Source organism: Mauremys mutica, chromosome 7 (genome assembly GCF_020497125.1).
Source record: "Mauremys mutica isolate MM-2020 ecotype Southern chromosome 7, ASM2049712v1, whole genome shotgun sequence".
In the NCBI taxonomy this organism is placed as follows: domain Eukaryota; kingdom Metazoa; phylum Chordata; order Testudines; family Geoemydidae; genus Mauremys; species Mauremys mutica.
The window spans coordinates 76409143-76427144 of record NC_059078.1 but is presented as its reverse complement, the minus strand read 5'-3'; the positions used below and the strand labels follow the sequence as shown (position 1 = coordinate 76427144).

The 18002-nt window shown below is 40.2% G+C and overlaps 1 protein-coding gene across 3 annotated transcripts in view; it reads left to right on the top strand.

Annotated features, from left to right (window-relative positions):
- LOC123374875 (LIM domain-binding protein 3-like) overlaps positions 1–12770 on the top strand; it is a 147738-nt gene extending 134968 nt beyond the window's left edge. Inside the window, exons 7-9 of one of the 3 annotated variants that reach the window (XM_045025257.1) lie at positions 6629–6798; positions 8180–8216; positions 12495–12770. In XM_045025257.1, the coding sequence (XP_044881192.1) occupies positions 6629–6798; positions 8180–8216; positions 12495–12591 (304 nt within the window). In that variant the 3' untranslated portion in view covers positions 12592–12770. The remainder of the gene's footprint in view (positions 1–6628; positions 6799–8179; positions 8217–12494) is intronic. The other 2 variants (XM_045025258.1, XM_045025259.1) reach the window with 2 other exon arrangements.
- Positions 12771–18002: the final 5232 nt, after the last annotated feature.

Here is an 18002-nt window from a genome sequence, read left to right as displayed (position 1 = left end):
GTTGAGCATTCTTTTTCATCATTGAATAGAATTTTGTGTTCTGAAAGAAGCCACCTTCTGCCTGATCATGTAAATGAACTAATGAGCATATCAATTGAAGGAATAGAAGTACCGGACACACAAGAAGCCACTAAAGATGAATGCATTGCATTCAAGAAGTTCATTAACAAAGTTGTGCAAAATTATAACAAAAAAACAAGAAGGATGTAGATGTAATGCTTCATAGAAGGCTTGAGTAGCTAACTTTAATTTGTGTGATGAATTTAAAACATGAGTTAAATATAATAAAATGGTCATGAAACATTTTTCAGTCTTTACTATGGTGCCATACAGCCCACTTTTACCCTTCCAGTTTCACCCTTCATCGGTCCTGACCCCCCCCCCCCCGTAAATTCAAACACCCCCCCTAATTTCGATTCCTAGGGAAAACACTGAGTGGGTACATACTCTATGTGGCTAAGCCATGCATCCACTGCCATTACCTGCACTACCACAGCTACACTGCTGTTTATACTTGTGCTAGCTCTCTGATACAGAGTGTGAGTATGTGTATACAATGTATTGTATTGTATTTTAGACATATCATATTGTAGGTGTAGCCTTAGGGTATGTCCTGTGCTGCAGTTAGACACCTGTGGCTGGCCCGTACCAGCCGACTCGGGCTAAGGGGCTTGTAGACGGGTCGGACTCACCCCTACAGCGCCTCCTGCTGGTGACTCCAGGGAATTAGCTCGTTCCAGCACTGGAGCACCCTCTGTAGGCCGGTGATCCGCCTGTCCTCTGGCCCCCTGTGTCCCTCCCTGGACCCGGTGCTCTTTTACATAGGGGTGCTGCCCCCTGGCAGTAACCCCTTTCTCTCTGGGTTTCCCCTCCTTGGGGAACCCCCACCCTCTATCCCCACCTTGCCTCAGAATTGGCTACTGCCAGTCATTGTCTAGCCCCACATCCTGGGGCAGACTGCAGTATCAGCCTACTCATCACAGGCAAAGGGGTTTGGACCTGCTGCTTTGGCCTACCCCTGGGCTACCCTCTGCAACCCCCAGTACCTGTTGGCCCTTTGCTAGGCTGCAGCCTGGGGCTTTCTAGGCTGGAGCTCCCCAGCCTTTCCCCAGGCCTGCTTCACCCTAGGTACCTTGCCTATAGCTCTGCAACCAGGCCCTTCTTCCTCTTCAGGCAGAGGAAGACTGTCCTGGCTTCTAGCTTCCCTGGCCTTCTTATAAGGCCCTTGGCTCAGTTTGCGGCGTGGCCCCAGCTGCAGCCACTTCCCCAATCAGCCCAGCCTAGATCAGCAGCTCTCAAGCCCTGCCAGGCTGCTTTTAAACCCCTCAGGGCAGGAGCAGATGTCTGGCTGCAGCCCAAGCTCTGGTACCCTTCCACCGTGATGGTCCTAGATCTCTGACTCCAACCTGAGCCCAAACGTCTACACTGCAATTAAATTGCCCTGTAAGCCCAAGTCAGCTGGCACAGGCCAGCTGTGGGTTTTTAATTGCAGTGTAGACATACCATTAGAGCACTCCAGCAAGGTCTACTCAGGGCAGTTAGGTGCTTTACAAATTAAACCTCTGTAGAGTGCTTTGCCATGCTGTGTAGACAAGCCTTCAGTCCAATATTAATCTGGATCAGAGTAGTGCTTCTATCCTCTGAGTTCTCAGACTCAGCTCTTTAAATATTCTTTGCTCAGTGCTATAGCCTGTTGGCACAGCTTTCTTTTTGTGAACTTCCTAATTTCTTACTTAGTGAATGTTAGATTCTCCCCAGTAGATTACATGCTATGCATTAAATTTTGGCATTAAAGCAAACCTTCTACTCTTCTCTCTGATCAGATCGTCTCAAACGTAAAGGCCCGGCCAGTGATTGGATTATATTCATTTGATCATATCATTGGCTTGATCCTTCAGGGTGCTGCTTGTGCCTTCTGTGATATGCTGACTGTTCTGAACTCCAGCTTACTACAGTGGAGTTGAGGCTATTCATCACCTTGCTTGTTCAAGCCTGAAATAAGCATTTTGCTGCTAAATATGAAAGTAACTGTATAAGCGGTATTCTTACAGTTAGCCAAATTCTCCTTTAGTCCTCCTTTAGATTCAGTTTTCTGCAGAGAATTTGGCCCCATGTATGTAAAAGAGTAAGAAGATGCAGACTTCAGATCTCAAGAGTGTAGGTTCAGCTTGAGGAATAATACAATAGGCGATTTCTGCTATGTAAAGTCCTTGAAGCACTGTGTACACTTGTGTAGCAATGAATAATAATAAAAATATAAACTCAGTGTCTGGGGCCAATTTCTGATATAATCATTTCAGTCAATGGTGTTAAAGCTGGGGTAAGTAAGATCAGTATCAGGCCCATGTTGTTTGATGTAAGAAAATCATTAAAACTTACCGAATCAATTTATTTATACTGGAATTATTCAAACCCTCATGCCAGGACATCAAGGTAGCAGAGTGAGAATGCCCTGTCTGTGTGCCCTTTTTCCATCATTCCCGTCATTGTATTATAACTCATAATATACCAAGAACCAAGAGTTGGTGCCCATAAGATCACGTACTCATGTGTTTCATGTACATTTCAGTCAAATCTCTTTTACAAGTCATTAAAGATGTTTGTCCAAATTCACTCCAGATGTAAGCAGACGTAATTTCAGTGACTTCAGCAGAGTTACACCCAGCTAAAACCGGCACTTGAAATTAACCCTTTGAGTGTGTAAACTGAATTAAGCAACAATAACAGACTCTAGATTTTCTTTATAATGAACAAAAATGGATGGCTATTTTACAATTCCTTATAAGTCTTTGATAATTTCTGTAATTACTTTTGTTACTAATTGGAATCAAAATGCCATCCATTCAGTATTTATATGGATCAAATACCCTCCTTCATAGAAATTCAACTGTATTTTTACATCAAGGACCAAATCCTGAAGCCCTTACTTAGCTTTACTCAACCTTTTGTTACTTGAGTAAGAACTGACTTCAGTATATGGTCCACTTGTTGAGCCATAGCTTATAATGAATAGAAAGTCACAGACACTTTACTCCTTATTCAAAGAGGTTTGATTGCCTATAGATCTTATTTTGGTGCAAATTAATTTTGCTGTGAATGTATGACCCACCTAATGATGTGAACAAAGGTATAATTTTCTATTCAATCATAGTAAAATGCCCTAAATTATTTGGGCAGATTATTTTGTGTGCACACACACGCTAGAAAAACAAACTTTAAAATGAAGAAAGGGCATAATAGTAACTGATAAGTCTTTTTTTTATTATTATTTCCATTATCAAGTTTTCTGAAAGAGTCAGGTGCCCCATCTAAGCTTTTGGAAAGACCATAACCAGCCACAGTGTTGCTCTGGATTATACACTGCCATTCCTGCTGGCTCATATATCCCAATACTTATTTGTGGTATAATTATGATTCAAGCAAAGATAAAGGCCTGTTGCATTAAAGTCATAATTGGAAATGTTCCAATATGTTTTGCTCAACTAGATAACCTAGTTTGACTTAGAGTGAGGCACTTCATTCAGTGTGGGAAAGTTAATTCACCAGAATCCATTTCCTGTCTTTATTGTCTGCCATAAAGATATTAATATACCCTGATACATATTGCTATTCTGAAATCTCAGACCCAATCTGTACAGCTGCAAAGCCACATCTGAGCTATTGGGCATTTTTATATTTATAGTTTTAATCTTATTTTTTTTTGTAAATCCATCATAATACTAGAACAAAGCAGTGTAAGTAGGGGATTTAGCAAAATGAACCTGGCTATCTGTCCATGACCCAAATGCTAGTACTGCCACAGTAACACATAGCTGATAGTTGAAGTCAGCAGTACCATCCATGAACTGGGTTTTATTATCCAATATCCATCATTCTGCAGCTGTGAAATTTGCCATCAAACAGAGCAGTGTTTTAAGCTCCAGCAGGATCAAAATGTCAGTCTGGGGATATAAAGTTAATCATCTGTTAGCCCATAATAGGCAGCCAGTCATCCATTACAGTAAAAAAGCAAAAGATACTGCTTACTCAGTAGAAAAATTAACATATAAAGTGTAGTTGGAAACATGAAAATGTTACCACCTAATTGGAAACCTTTACTAAATCATTTGCTACAATGTTATTTATATTTTTTATTTTCATGCTTCTCTTGGAGAGTAGTCTGAGGGGTGAGACATGGCAATTGAATGACTATAATGTAGGCTTCATTTCTTTCCTTTCTATTCACATTACAAAATTTTTTCATTAGCCCTTATACTAAGGCTGTTTCTGATATAAGGTTTGATTCACTAGTGCTTCAGTGGAAGGTGTAATTTATACCTCCCTGCATTAGCAAAGCCTACTGTTCCACGTGGAAAATTCAGTTAAAGGAGGCTGATGCTGTCCCTCCCTTATCTTCTCTCAGGATCTCCAGGGGGGTGGGGATGAGGGAAGGATGCAGCTTTAGTTTACAGCTGGAGCCACACAGGAACTCTGCTGGTGGAGACTACAGAGGGGATGCTCAGAATCAGTGCTACCTTTGCAAGATGAGCTAGTCCCCCATTGTTCCCACACCTGTCAGCATTTAGATACCATGGTGATGAGTACTATAGAAAGACACTGAAAGTGAGGTTATAGCTTCTTTCTGTTCTTGCACTCTTCCAACTGGGCAGATGTTCCATCTCATCTCTGGGCACTGTGGCAGGGTTTACCCTGGTAGAAGCCATTTTATGGGCATAATCTAATTTATGGTCTAACTGAAAAATTAGTCCATAATGTTAAGAATGTTCCCCTTTTGTGTGAGAAGTGCAAAAGAATAGGAAATGTAAGCTTAGCGTACTGCTTCCTAGCATTCTGTCGGAACCTCAGGAATGGTGGAAGGTAGCATATCCTGGGGGCTGAGGGGGGGGAAGGCAAACACCCCCTTTAGAGATGGGTCCATGGGGGGTCATATACATTATAGTGCTCTTTCAAACTGGCTTATATAGGGAATAGGGATCCATGGCATATTTAAATACAGTGTTTCCAAGTACCTTGTCAGGGTGGTTAAGCACTGGAATAAATTGCCTAGGGAGATTGTGGAATCTCTATCACTGGAGATTTTTAAGAGCAGATTAGACAAACACCTCTCAGGGATGGTCTAGATAATACTTATTCCTGCCACAAGTGCAGGGGACTGGACTAGATGACTTCTCGAGGTCCCTTCCAGTCCTACGATTCTGTGATTCTGTTCTGACATGAAACACACACATCCTCATGCTATTTGCAGATACAAATCCATTGATATCGTTTATATTATGCTATGCTGAGAGCGCCAGTAATTGGCAACACTTTTTTCTGTGGCAAATTATATTATTGTCTGCACAGTGTCATACCAGTTACTTTGGCTTTTCCCTGACTCCTCTCACATTGTCAAACCACACCCCCATTTTTGCTTTTTGTGGGTCTTCTCTAGAGAATGTATCTTGCCAAGTAGGAAGTTTGGGCAACTGCCTGGGCTTTAGAGGAAGGTTTTATAACAGGTGGCTGCTCTGATTCCTTGCTCTTTATAGCAGGGAGCTCATTGGACAATATGGCCCTTAATTTTTAAAATAGCTATTTCTCAATTTTCATGACATCGAGCATGCCACTTTCAAAGCTCTGTAAGGCATGGATCATACAGTTACAATGTAAATCACTCACTTCAGAAATAATCTTGTATTTAGAGGAGTCCTGGAGCCAAGGTATGACATGACTGCACACATCACCATCAGTGTATGTATCTGCAGCTCTATTAATATTAAATTTAACTGCACACTATGCAAAAGTTATTTTGATGAGAAAAAACTATTAAATGACCATGTCTACTTCCAACTTGCATCATAAATCAAATTAGAGGTTAACTCAGTTGGTGCCTTAGGGTGTCTCATGAACTTTTGTAGTTTGGGCTCTAGGTATGCAAAACGGAATGGTTCTTCCTAAACAGTCTGTGCAAGGTCATCAGAGGGATCATAAACATTAGGTATAGTTTAATAATGAAGGTATGAAATAACCAGAGAAGTGTCTGAGCCTCGAGTTCAAATCCAGGTTTTTTAATGTTCTGAAGTGTTTGGATTCAGCGTTTTGGTACCAGCCTCCCTCTGGAAAGAATTAAAACATCTGTACTAAATTAACTTTTTATAATCAAAATATTTTTTCTCCTTTTCAGTGTAACCGTAAAATGGTCCAGTTCCACAACTGCAATAATATACTCTAGGGTCAGTTAATTAGTTCCACAACATGAGGCGCTAACTATGCACAATTATCGGGGTAACAATACTCAGTTAGTCCTGTAATCTTGACTTGCTGACCATCCTTTATTGCTTTATATTGATTTATTACTACCACAATCTTGTGGCTGTGTTGGCTTAGGGGTCATGGACAGACCGGCAAACATATTGGTTTGAATAATAATAATATGGAATGTTAAAGACAAAGTGAACTGAAATGTTCTCGATTCACATGATTTTGATCTATTGTAATTTGTTTATTTCATAGGCAAATGGGTATTTTCAAAAACAATATTTTTGGTTTTTGTTGTTGGTTGTTTTGGAGTAGAAACTGCAACTTGAGGTGGGATGGGGGGCAACCCCAGCATGTGCTGTTTTATAATGCGTCCCTTTCTGCATTACAGTAGCCTTCCTGTTAAAGATCCTCACATAGATAGTGCCTCTCCAGTGTATCAGGCTGTGCTTAAAACGCAGAACAAGTCTGAGGATGAGCTTGACGACTGGACTCGCCGTTCTGCCAATCTGCAGTCCAAGTCTTTCCGCATCCTCGCCCAGATGACGGGAACAGAGTACAGTAAGTCAAGCAGTGAATCCCCAAATTTGTTTTTAGATTAATTTTATTTTTCTTTCCTCTTTTATACATTAGCTGTTGAGTCTCAAAGATGACTCACTTCCTTCAGTAAACCTCCCCAGTGTGGGCCAAACTCACAAAGCTCTGACTCTAGCTAATCAGCCACGAGTACTATTCTTTTATTGTGGTGAGTGCTAATAATAATCATTAACTAAACAAGATCCTAGAGTATCTTGGGCTACTGTAGGTTCTCCCCTCCCCAACAATCTAATGCAGGGGTTCTCAAACTTCATTGCACCATGACCCCCTTCTGGCAACAAAAATTACTACATGACTCCAGGAGGGGGTCCAAAGCCTCAGCCACACACACCCCAAGTCCTGCTGCCCGGGGGAGGGGTGGGCAAAGTCCAAGCCCCCTGGCAGGGGGATCCAAAGCCAAGGCCCAAGGGATTCAGTTCCAGGCAGGGGCCTATAGACTCTGCCCCGCCACCCGGGGCTGAAGCCCTCAGGCTTCCACTTTGGCCCCAGGTGGTGGGGATTGGGCTTTGGCCCTGGGCCTCAGCAAGTCTAATGCCAGCCCCAGCAACCCCATTAAAATGGGGTCCCAACCCACAGTTTGAGAACCACCGATCTAATGTAATTGGTATAATCAAGTAGGAATTCTCACTTCTAAGGGGGCTAGGTTTACAAAACTGCTAATTCATATGAAAGCAGTGATCATCTTAGCATCTGTTGTAATATACTTTTATGCAATGGGCACCCTGAAATCAGAAAATGGAATCTCATTTGTACCATACCTATGATTTTCTAGCAGCCATGTTACCTAGACACTAGACCCCGACCCAAGTCCATAGATGACACAGGAGGTAGAGGTTCTGTGTTTATTGCCCATGCAATTCTTTTTCTGACCATCAGGCACCAACTTCACATCTTATTCCTAATCTAGATAGCAGGGAGTTTGGGGTACTTCATCATGACTACCCTCATTCTATCATTGGGAGGCAGGCACCATTTACACAATGTTTCCCCCGCATGCCCTCTACATGTGAAGCTGCCACTTTTCCAAGCTCTTCCCAAGGAGCAGAAAGCCCGCTCTGGGTCCTTGTGCATAACCAAGACAAACTATGAATCAGCTGCTGGTAGATGGCTGAGAAAATAGTACAGCTGCAACCTCTTACCACTGCCCCACTTTCTAACCCTATAAATTCCACTGAAGCCAGAGTTGCTCCTGCTCACTTTATATCTCTGTATGATCTAATGGTGGAAAGCTGCCATGCTTATCTCCTTAGATTGTATTTTCTTTTATGTTTTTCTGGTAACCTGGGGTTGGATTGTGGGCCTCATCTAGTAGGTTTTTTTAATGGAATCATTTTCACTTCTGCAGTGCAAGACCCGGATGAAGAAGCCCTGAGGAGATCAAGGTAGGCAACTAGCAGCAGGCATTATGGCCTTCTCCTTACTGATAACCAATACCTAATGCGCTAAAATGGCATTAATATGAAAATACAAAACTAGATTTTTTTTCTTAAATATTCTAACACATTTACTCAACAATCACTAAAATGAAAATGCTGTTGGCTTAGAAATCTGCAAGAAGTGCTTGATTGAAAAGGTAACAATGTGACAGTTAGGCGTAATACAGTACAAAATCCTGGAATGAGTACTCAATCTTGCAAGCTCTTTGCACATGGAATTCCCACTGACTCCAGTGGGAGTGCTGTTTGTGCTGGACTCATAGGATCAGGCCCTATGTGACTGCATTCAATTCTGTAACTGGATGAAAATATATGATGTGGTGGTACTGTTGAAATTTAATGAGCAATTTATTTGGATGATCCTGTGATTGGCACTTGATTCAGCTGACATGATATAGTAATGTAGTTGTTTCCAATTATAGACATGGAATAATCATCATCTGAATATATTTTACATGAAACAGAAAAGTATTATTTTTTTTTAGATAATACACAGTATGAGGATACAGGACTGCTTTTGCTACTGGAGAAAAGTACATATCCATTTTCAAATGTTCTGCCAGTAAGGATTTTACACATTCCTAGGCTCATAAACTGTAAGGCTATTATGAACAGTTATGATCATCTAGTCTGACTTCTGCATAATACAAGCCATAAATTTTACCCAGAGATTTCTACATCTAGTTCAGCAACTTGTGATTGAACTAGAGTGTATGGCGTCCTAGCCTGACGTATTCTATTTACATATTCCACATCCCTATCTTGCCAAAAATATTTTAAACAGCTTGTTTTAGTTTGTGATCTGTCTGGTATTTTGCCCACTCAATGTTTAAATTGTGTTATTATGAAATGGCTTATATGCAAGGTTTTGGACTTTTGATCCTTCTGCACCTAGTAATGTAGGGTTGCAAATGATGAGTTGATGAGCAAAACATATCTTTTTACTTACAATATGAAAATACAAATCCAAGGGATATATTTTCAACTGGATGTATTTCCCATCCAGGTTCCACAAGAGTTCATTGAAAGTTGCATAGCTAGATGCCCCCATATCAGTTTGAGACTGTGCCAGCCTTGCACTAAAGTCTGTCCTCAAATGTGCAAACACAATTCCTGTTGATCTCATTATAAGTCTCGATTCAGCAAGTGTGTACTGAAGTCCTGTTAACTTCAGTGGAACTTAAAACAAATCCTGCAGTATCCAAACAAAGACTATGTACAGGAAGGACCTTCACTAGAACTACATTCTGGCTCCCATGCATCTGTTTGTGGGAAGAATGTAGACCTTCATGAGCTTTAGCTGTGGTCCATAAATAGAAGATGCATATAGAAAGGCCTGGGTGTTAAAAAAAACACTTGGAATTGGATAGATTTTTAAAAGAATAATTGGTGAATAACACATAAGTCTCTGCATCAGGGATCAGAAACCTTTGGCATGCGGCTCGCCAGGGTAAGCACCCTGGCGGGCCGGACCAGTTCGTTTACCTGCTGTGTCCGCAGGTTCGGCCGATCGCGGCTCCCACTGGCCGCAGTTCGCTGTTCCAGGCCAATGGGGGCGGCGGGAAGCGGCGGCCAGCACATCCCTCGGCCCACACTGCTTCCCACAACCCCCATTGGCCCATTATTTGATGTAATTTAAAGTACATGATATTATCCTTTGTGTATTTTATGTTGTCAGCATTGTTCACTTCTGGTGTATCATTTTCCATTATCTTTTTTAATAAGGAAATGTTAATGACACTGAATATGAGTCACTGGGGAATGTTATCCAAAGACTCTTAAAGGTGCTCATGTGCTTCTAACCAATGCTGAAGGGAATGTAATTTGAACAGTTACGCACACATTCTTCCTATCTCCCCCATCCCCATGCTTCTCTCTGCTTCTATATGCAGAGAACAACCTGTGTCCATAGATCTAGTTTTGGAAGGCATGGAAGGAGGGAGTGACATATTTACAGCATGCTCCCCTCTTCTTCTGCCCACTTACCCAATACAGCAGAAACTCCTCCACAGGGTCCTAGTTCCGAAAGGTCAGAGATATAAACGGGTGCACATTATGCTAAGCTTCATCCCCAGGCTCCCAGCAGCATAAATTACTGTAGACAGGGCCTGCAACATTGTACATTGTTACTCTTTCATGGTTTGAAATCCACAGTGAGGGTTTCTGGGGCAGCCAAAGGCAAAGGGATCCCCTGGAAGTACAAATACTGCAGAAGTCTTTGCAGTTCTTTAGTGATCCATTGGTTTGAGCTCTATATCAGATTGTCAGATGCCATTCCTGATGGAAAAGTTTCATGTACACACAAGTTAAACTGTCAGAATTCTCATGTAATAGAGAATTTTGGTTGAAAGTCATGCCTGCCAAGAGTGCTCTCTTCTCTCTCGTGCTTTTCCTCTGTTCTCTGTGTATCGGCTTTGTTCAGTGTGAACAATAATAAGGGTTGAGTCAAACTTAGTGGCAGCTCCATGTCTACTTTTTCTTTTAGACATATTCAAAGAAGGAAAACACATGTAACTTTCCTATTTTTTTAATGCAAGTGTTCACCCCTAGACTTGGTGCCTATTGTCACAGACACTGGCATGTACTCTGAACAGAGCCCATAGTGTGCAGGAATTTTCAGATGGCAAAATGCCTGTTTCTCTTCATATTAATGAGTGTTTTTTATGACTCTTTTGTTCAAGTTATACTGGCAGCCACACAGGCACATGTGGCAGAGGATGAAAGGCACTTTGAGGTACTTTTGATGTAAGATTACCATTTGTTATGAAACCTTTCCTTTGCATTGGGATTGTTATGAATGATTTGTTGAAAATTTGATAAGTAATTTGTCTATCGCCAGTAAAACAGACATCTCTTGAATTAATACCCTTCCATACATGGAGCTGGAGGGATATAACTTCAAAACATTGAGGGATTTCTTAAACTTCATGATTCCTATTAAATCCAGTTGAAGCTGCACAGCTACCACCCTGCACATTGCTTTGAAAAAATACCTCTCAAAGTTGCAGCATCACAGCTAGGGGTATTCTGAATCCTTTTATTTTTATAAGCATAAAGTGGCTTTTGAGAAATCATACATCAACAGAGTCCCCTAGAAGTGTTATTTGTATCATATTATGCTGTTAGGAACTGAAGAATTAAAAAAGTTAAAGTACTTGTCACCATTTACTCTGTTTGGGTTTTTATTTGTTTGTTTGTTTGTTTGTTTGTTTTTGGGGGGGGGGTTGTGCTTTGTAAAGCTTGGAGAGTGAAACTAGCCTGGTCTGTTTATTTTCTTTTTCTCTAATCAGTTTCACTCTCTGGCTCTCCTGCATTAATACAATGGTTTTGTGTTTGGATATCAGCCATTCAGGAGAAATGAACGTGTCCGCTTTGAAACAAACACATGCACAAATCATGTGAACATTTTAATTTCCAATAGGTTTTGTAAAGTTCTCTTCTCTGCTCCTCCACCCCCCTTTGTTTATATTTTTAACTTAAAAAACTTGGGGTCTAAACCAGAGGACAGTATCCAAAAAAGGTCCAACCCTAAAAGAAGTAGAACACCACCTGTGAGGTGCTGAGTGCCCTTCTCTCCTATTGGAGTTGGGAATGCTTAGATATTGGAAGGAAGTGATCAGCACCACACAGATTCTGCCTCTGTGTTGTTCTGTTTTTAACTCAAATGACTGGAGATACTTATTTAAATACCAACATTTGCAGGATTTCAGGTTCTCGTTGCCTAATCTCTAACAAAAGCAAAAAAGCTATGAGGAAACATTACTCAATTTTGCAGCCGATGGTCCTTATAAGAAAAGCTATAGGCTGACCTAGATATTACAGGATAGGAATGTTTGCATTGATTTTGTCTTGTACAATGTTGACTTTCACTTCCTGCTCAGCTGGAAAAAATACTGAGAGTCTGCTGGCAGGAAAACAGTAGAATTATGCTGAGAATTTCTAGCAAAAGCAGCCCTGTCAAACAAAACCAAAACCAAGGAATACAAATTTGTGTTACATTACAGCTCAAAAATACAAATCTAAAAAGCTTTCCAAAATTTCTCTGGAAAAGGATCACCCAGCCTAGTTTGCCTTTATTTTGGGAGGTAACATAAATCCAAATAAATTGCCATTGCCCTAGTTATAAAGCAGGGGAGTGGTGGCCACATTCCCTAACCCCTTTCTTTCTCCCTTCTTTCTCTCTCTCTGTCTTTTTCTTTCTCTCTCTCTTTCTCCATGCCACAGGGAAAGGTTTGAAACGGAACGTAACAGCCCACGCTTTGCCAAATTGCGCAACTGGCATCATGGCCTATCGGCGCAAATCCTTAATGTTAAAAGTTAAAAACCCACGTGTAACAAATAAATGTGCAAGATATAAAATTACACTAAAGAATTAACTGCTTTCCTGAGTTAGAACCTGGGGTATCATATATATATACATACACAGTAAAGACATAAGATAGGGGTTTTTCTCTGAGTGCCTGCCTTTATTGTTTTCTGTTGCTAGCCTGATATTTCTCCACTCTGACAAAAAAAAAAAATCTACAAATGATCTTCAATGTAAAGTGGATTTCTTTTTGCCTTCTGATAAAATATAACTTTAAAGTATTGATGGGGGAAAGATGTAGCCATTGTACTTTATTTAAATACAAAGAGCAACGAGAGAAATGATTGTCAGATTTTCTTGGGGATTGAGGGGAGATATACCTTTCCAGAGAGTGTTACTGCTCTAAGAAAGTCAAATTGGAGCTAGATAGTTGGGAAGAAAAACTTACTAAGCCTAGCTGAAAGGTTCTAAATATATAGTCCTTGTAACTTCTTTCAATATTTAAATAATGTTTCAGATAAGACCGTAGATGTGATAAGTTTATTTTTCTTGGATGTGCTATATTGTTAAGAGTCACTGCTGGCAACATTGCTTATAGTTTTCCCTTTGAAAACAGAATTTGTCTTGGGGAGAAAGATAGAGGTGGAATGTGGCAGCTGTGAGACTGTGAAGAAAAGGGGATTAGGTGACACTTTGTTAGAGATGGCCTAGTAGTAAAAAGAATATATGAGACAATTCATGTACTGAGTTTTTAAAAGCATGTTGTAAGTTTCAGGCAAAGTGCTGCTCATTCTGTATTGCTCTTATTTTGATCTCTCATTTTTTTCTGTATATAGCAGCATGCTTTATCTGAAATAAAAGGATTTTAAAAACTAAAGTAATGATGTGCCTGTTTTACACAAGTACTTTACTCTGGAAAATAAAATAAACCTTGGAAGTATATCAGAAGGAGAGGAAATGTTCTTTCCACAATAGAGAACATTGTCAATAAGCTTTTCCCAATTAAACATAATTCTTACAGATCTCAAAATGATCTGAATTAGAAGGCTTGGTGTAGACTATAAAAGGACAAGAATAGAATTGAACACACAAATTCTGAGTAACAAAAGAAAACAGGATATTTTTGTGGATTTTGCAGGGGGAATTATAATAATTGCACAAATTCCTCTGGTAGTCTGCATTCTATGAGGTTTTGCTAATATTGACTTAGTTCATACCTGCTGTGTTGACACGTGGATCATTGCTGGGGGTTAGAATGAGGTAGCTTGTTTCAACAAGTATATTGCGAACATTGCAACAATAATTTTATTTTAAAATATATAATCTGTAGTAGTTGCTTTGTAAAATGCCATAACTATTTTTAAATAATCACCATGGCAATCCAATTACAAATTAAGCTATATTATAAATATTTATTAATAATTTTATTTTATGGAAATTCCAAGGGCCAGATTCTGATCTCATTCACATTTGTGTAAATCCAGAGTAACTCCACTAAAGTTAATGCAGTTATTCTGGATTTTCCCAGGGTGTCACTGAGAGCAGAATCTGGTTCAAATAAGTGAAAGTCTATTTCACATAGAAGATTTATATAGCGTTTAAAATATCAATATATAATTTAGTGTATTCATTTGTTAAAAAATGATAAAAATTTCAAAGCTAAAATATTTTGCGTCTAGTTTAAGATTGAAGTAAATCACTTCTGAATTATTAATACCAGAGTTTAAATGTTAATAGGAATTGTATGCACTTACTATCAAAACACTGTAATGTGTTTGGTTTTATTAGTACTGGCGGGTGCCACTGATAATGACAGGACTAATGCCCTGAATTTAAGTGCTTTATATCTAAACATAATTCTCAGTCTTTGTAGATTTTTGAATAAATCAGAAAAATAAGACATATAATGTATCATAACAGTAACTGAAAGAAGAGATTGGTCTCCTCTACTTCTTCTTAAATGCACATACGAACTGCTTAATTACCAGAGCCAGAGCCAGATTCAGGGGAGGCAACACATGCAACCAGTTAGTGAGTTGAGGGGCACTAGAAATAGTTGTCCTCCTCTTCCCTGGAAAACATGCAGAAAACATAAACTAAATAATCTCTAAATTTATCATCATTTAATTCTTTAATTGTTTGTATAGAGCTCATGTAAAATTTTGTGGAAAAATGTAACTCTTCTAAGGTTTGAAATGCAATCCTAGAAATCAGAGATGATAAAGACATATTACTGAACACAATCCATCCCCTATTACTAATGCAAAATTATTTTATATAGCACATATTCTAATGTTTTGCTCAGTCCCATTTTAACAGACCCAAATGATGGGTCATATTCATAAAACCATTTGGAAACCAAATAAAATTATTTCTGTATTTTTTTCTTTTACCAATTTATTTTAAAAGGAAAATTCCTCACAAAAAAATAAAATAAAAATCTGCACTTCAATTAATGTTTAGATTGTGTCACAAACCATCCAAAGCCAGAAAAGTCAAGCTAAAGCAGTTTTATGTCATGAACAGATCTTCCGCTTTTTCCTTGTGATTGGGAATTAGGTTTCCACTGTGAAGTGGAGAAGTTAGGCCAGGAGTTGCCTTCATACTCAGTCCCACTGCTTGAGAAAGTAATGGACAGAGAACTGATGAGATTTTGCACGGTGCATCATAAAGTGACTAGCCTTGTGACTAAGGCCAGCTCTAGCCTGGATGGGCTCCATCACTAACTTATGCAGATTTTCTTAGGGTACGTCCATACTACCCACCAGATCGGCGGGTAGCAATCGACTTCTCGGAGTTCGATATATCGCGTCTCATCTAGACGCGATATATTGAACTCCGAACGCGCTCCCGTCGACTCCGGAACTCCACCACCGCGAACGGCGGTGGCGGAGTCGACGGAGGACTTCGATCCCGCGCCGTGAGGACAGGTAAGTAGTTCGAACTAAGGTAGTTCGACTTCAGCTACGCTATTCGCATAGCTGAAGTTGCGTACCTTAGTTCGACCTCCCCCCCAGTGTAGACCAGGCCTTAGTCCATAGTACCTTGCAGGTATCTGTCTGTCTTTAGCGTATACTGTAGTCTTAAATGTGATTGTTTTGTTCAGTGGAGGAATGTTGGTGACAGTGCAGCAGGCTAGCTTCAAAGGATTGTTTTGTAAAGAGCCCCCAACCCAAATAAGAAGACAAAATGTAGCATGTGGGCAATGATATCCGAGCAATTTTGTCCAAAAAAGCCCAATGTTTATAAACATTTAATGAAGATACAGCCAAGATGGTGCCACTAGGAAATCAAAACCAAAAGGCTTTCCAGGTAAATCTGCTTGTCTGGTTATGACACAGGGAAATGTGCATTTTCTGCTGTGATCTAAGCCTGTTTGATCCCAACTAATCTGTTTCCTAAATACTCTTGCTTTGCCCTCTGCTCAGATGCTCTCTCTCTTACCCTCTTCCAGTGACTAGACTTGCAGCAGGAATACTGACTGCATGCAGTGCATGCTGGTATTGCAAGTGTGTGTTTGTAAGAAACCAGGCTTAAGAACCTAACCTCTCATGCTTCCTGCATGAATGGATGACAAGAGAGATGCTCTGGGGCTACTTTCCTTACTTGCCCCTTCTCACAGCCTGCCTATGTGGGAAGGATTTTAAGCTTTTGCTGTATAGTGAATCAGTGAAGAGGTCACTTTCTCTAAAACATGGTTTCTCAGGCACTGTGTGTGAGACAAGTTGGGATTGTATTTGTTCAGTAAGGAGGGATGGGTATGTAGGGACCATTTTAGCTCTGCTGGAAATTCAAATACTTCTATATTAGAACTGCGTCTGAATTCTTCATGCAAAGATAGCAGACGTGAGACATTATAGCATACTCAAACTTGGGTTCCTACAAGAGATAGTTTAATTCTGATTCAGTCAAATTCTTCCGTGATGTAGTTCAACTGACTTTATTGAGCTTGCAGTAGGGATTAATTTGACCCTTTAAATGCAATAAGTACAGTGGAGTTAAGTCAGTATATCTGCGTCACTCACTGATTGGGACCTGTCACTGTAGTTTCAGCAACTACCTGGGTGTCTTGCACACAATTTTGCTTGTAAACGTGACAAGCTAGAATTTGATGTGTTAACAACCAGTACTAACTCTATGAATATATTGAATATCTGACTGTGGTGCCCTCATTGGTCAGGCACTCAGGACCTCCCCTTCCCAATGTTCTATCACAGTTTCCAGCCCCATACTTGAAAATGAATATACCCAAATCCCACTCTCAGTTGTAAGAACCTGTGTCCCGTTTAAGCTCGTAAGAGCCTTCTGACACACCCAAATCAAGACAAGCACCTTGATCCCCTTTTCTCATTTGCTAAAATCTCCAATTGTTAGCACCCTCTGACCCTGCCCAATTGCCAAATCTTCCCACCCATGAATATGCTATGTACTCTACGGAAATCCTTTGGTGGAGCCATGTCTTATTTCACAGAGGGTCTCACAAAAACAAAGCCAGCTGTGTAACTAACTCCATCATGCAGGGTACCTAAGTAGAATCAGGAAATAATGAGAATTTCATCAGTTTTATCTTGTGCCATCCCCTCTATCCCTTTGACACACATAAGAGTTTCAGTGACCTAAGGATAGTGAATAACCTTGATTGTTTCTGATTAATGTGGAAACCTGGTTGATGTCAGAGAAGGAAACTAGACCAAAGGAGGTGGCAAAGTGGCACCACAAACTGTTAGTCTGGTAGTTTTGTGGGAACAATGAATTTATGGCCACTTGTTTCCATGCCACCCGTTCTGGAAAGATGGCATGATCCAGGACAGTGTTGATGTTTATTTGTAATCTGTCCAATTAATACTCATTTAAAATTAGGAATGCATACAAGGTTAACAAAAAGAGTGAACCCATCTTCAAAACAGTCTGTAGAGGGGAGCACATGTAAGCCAACAAACCTTGTCACAGCTCTAGGTCCACCATTACCATCTGTGGATTGAACTGCATTGGAAAAGAAAAGACTGTTCTTCACCTGTCTTTGTCTTCTACATTCTCCTGTTTACCACTGACCCTTCCTGCATGGACTGTAGTTTTAGTTTAATTTTCATTTGTCTCTCAAGTGCAAGTTTTTTGTGTGTGGGTGCATGTGTGTGTCCTTCCATTGATGTTGGTAGCTAACGAAGATCTCACTGTAGCAATACTGCATTTCTCTGTGGATTGTCTGAATGCTTGTGTTGCCCTCGGTATGGTAAGGGAGAATTAATTCTTGAATGTACTAAGCATTACATCAAGCATGTCTAATCCAGAGCTTTTCAAACTGTGCTCTGTGGAGAATGGGTAGTTCACAGAGCATTGGCTAGTAGTGCATGGAGAGATGCCTGATCATATAGTACTGGCTCCTCTTCATTACTCTGCTAAATTTAGCTGCTAAATTGCATTAAAGA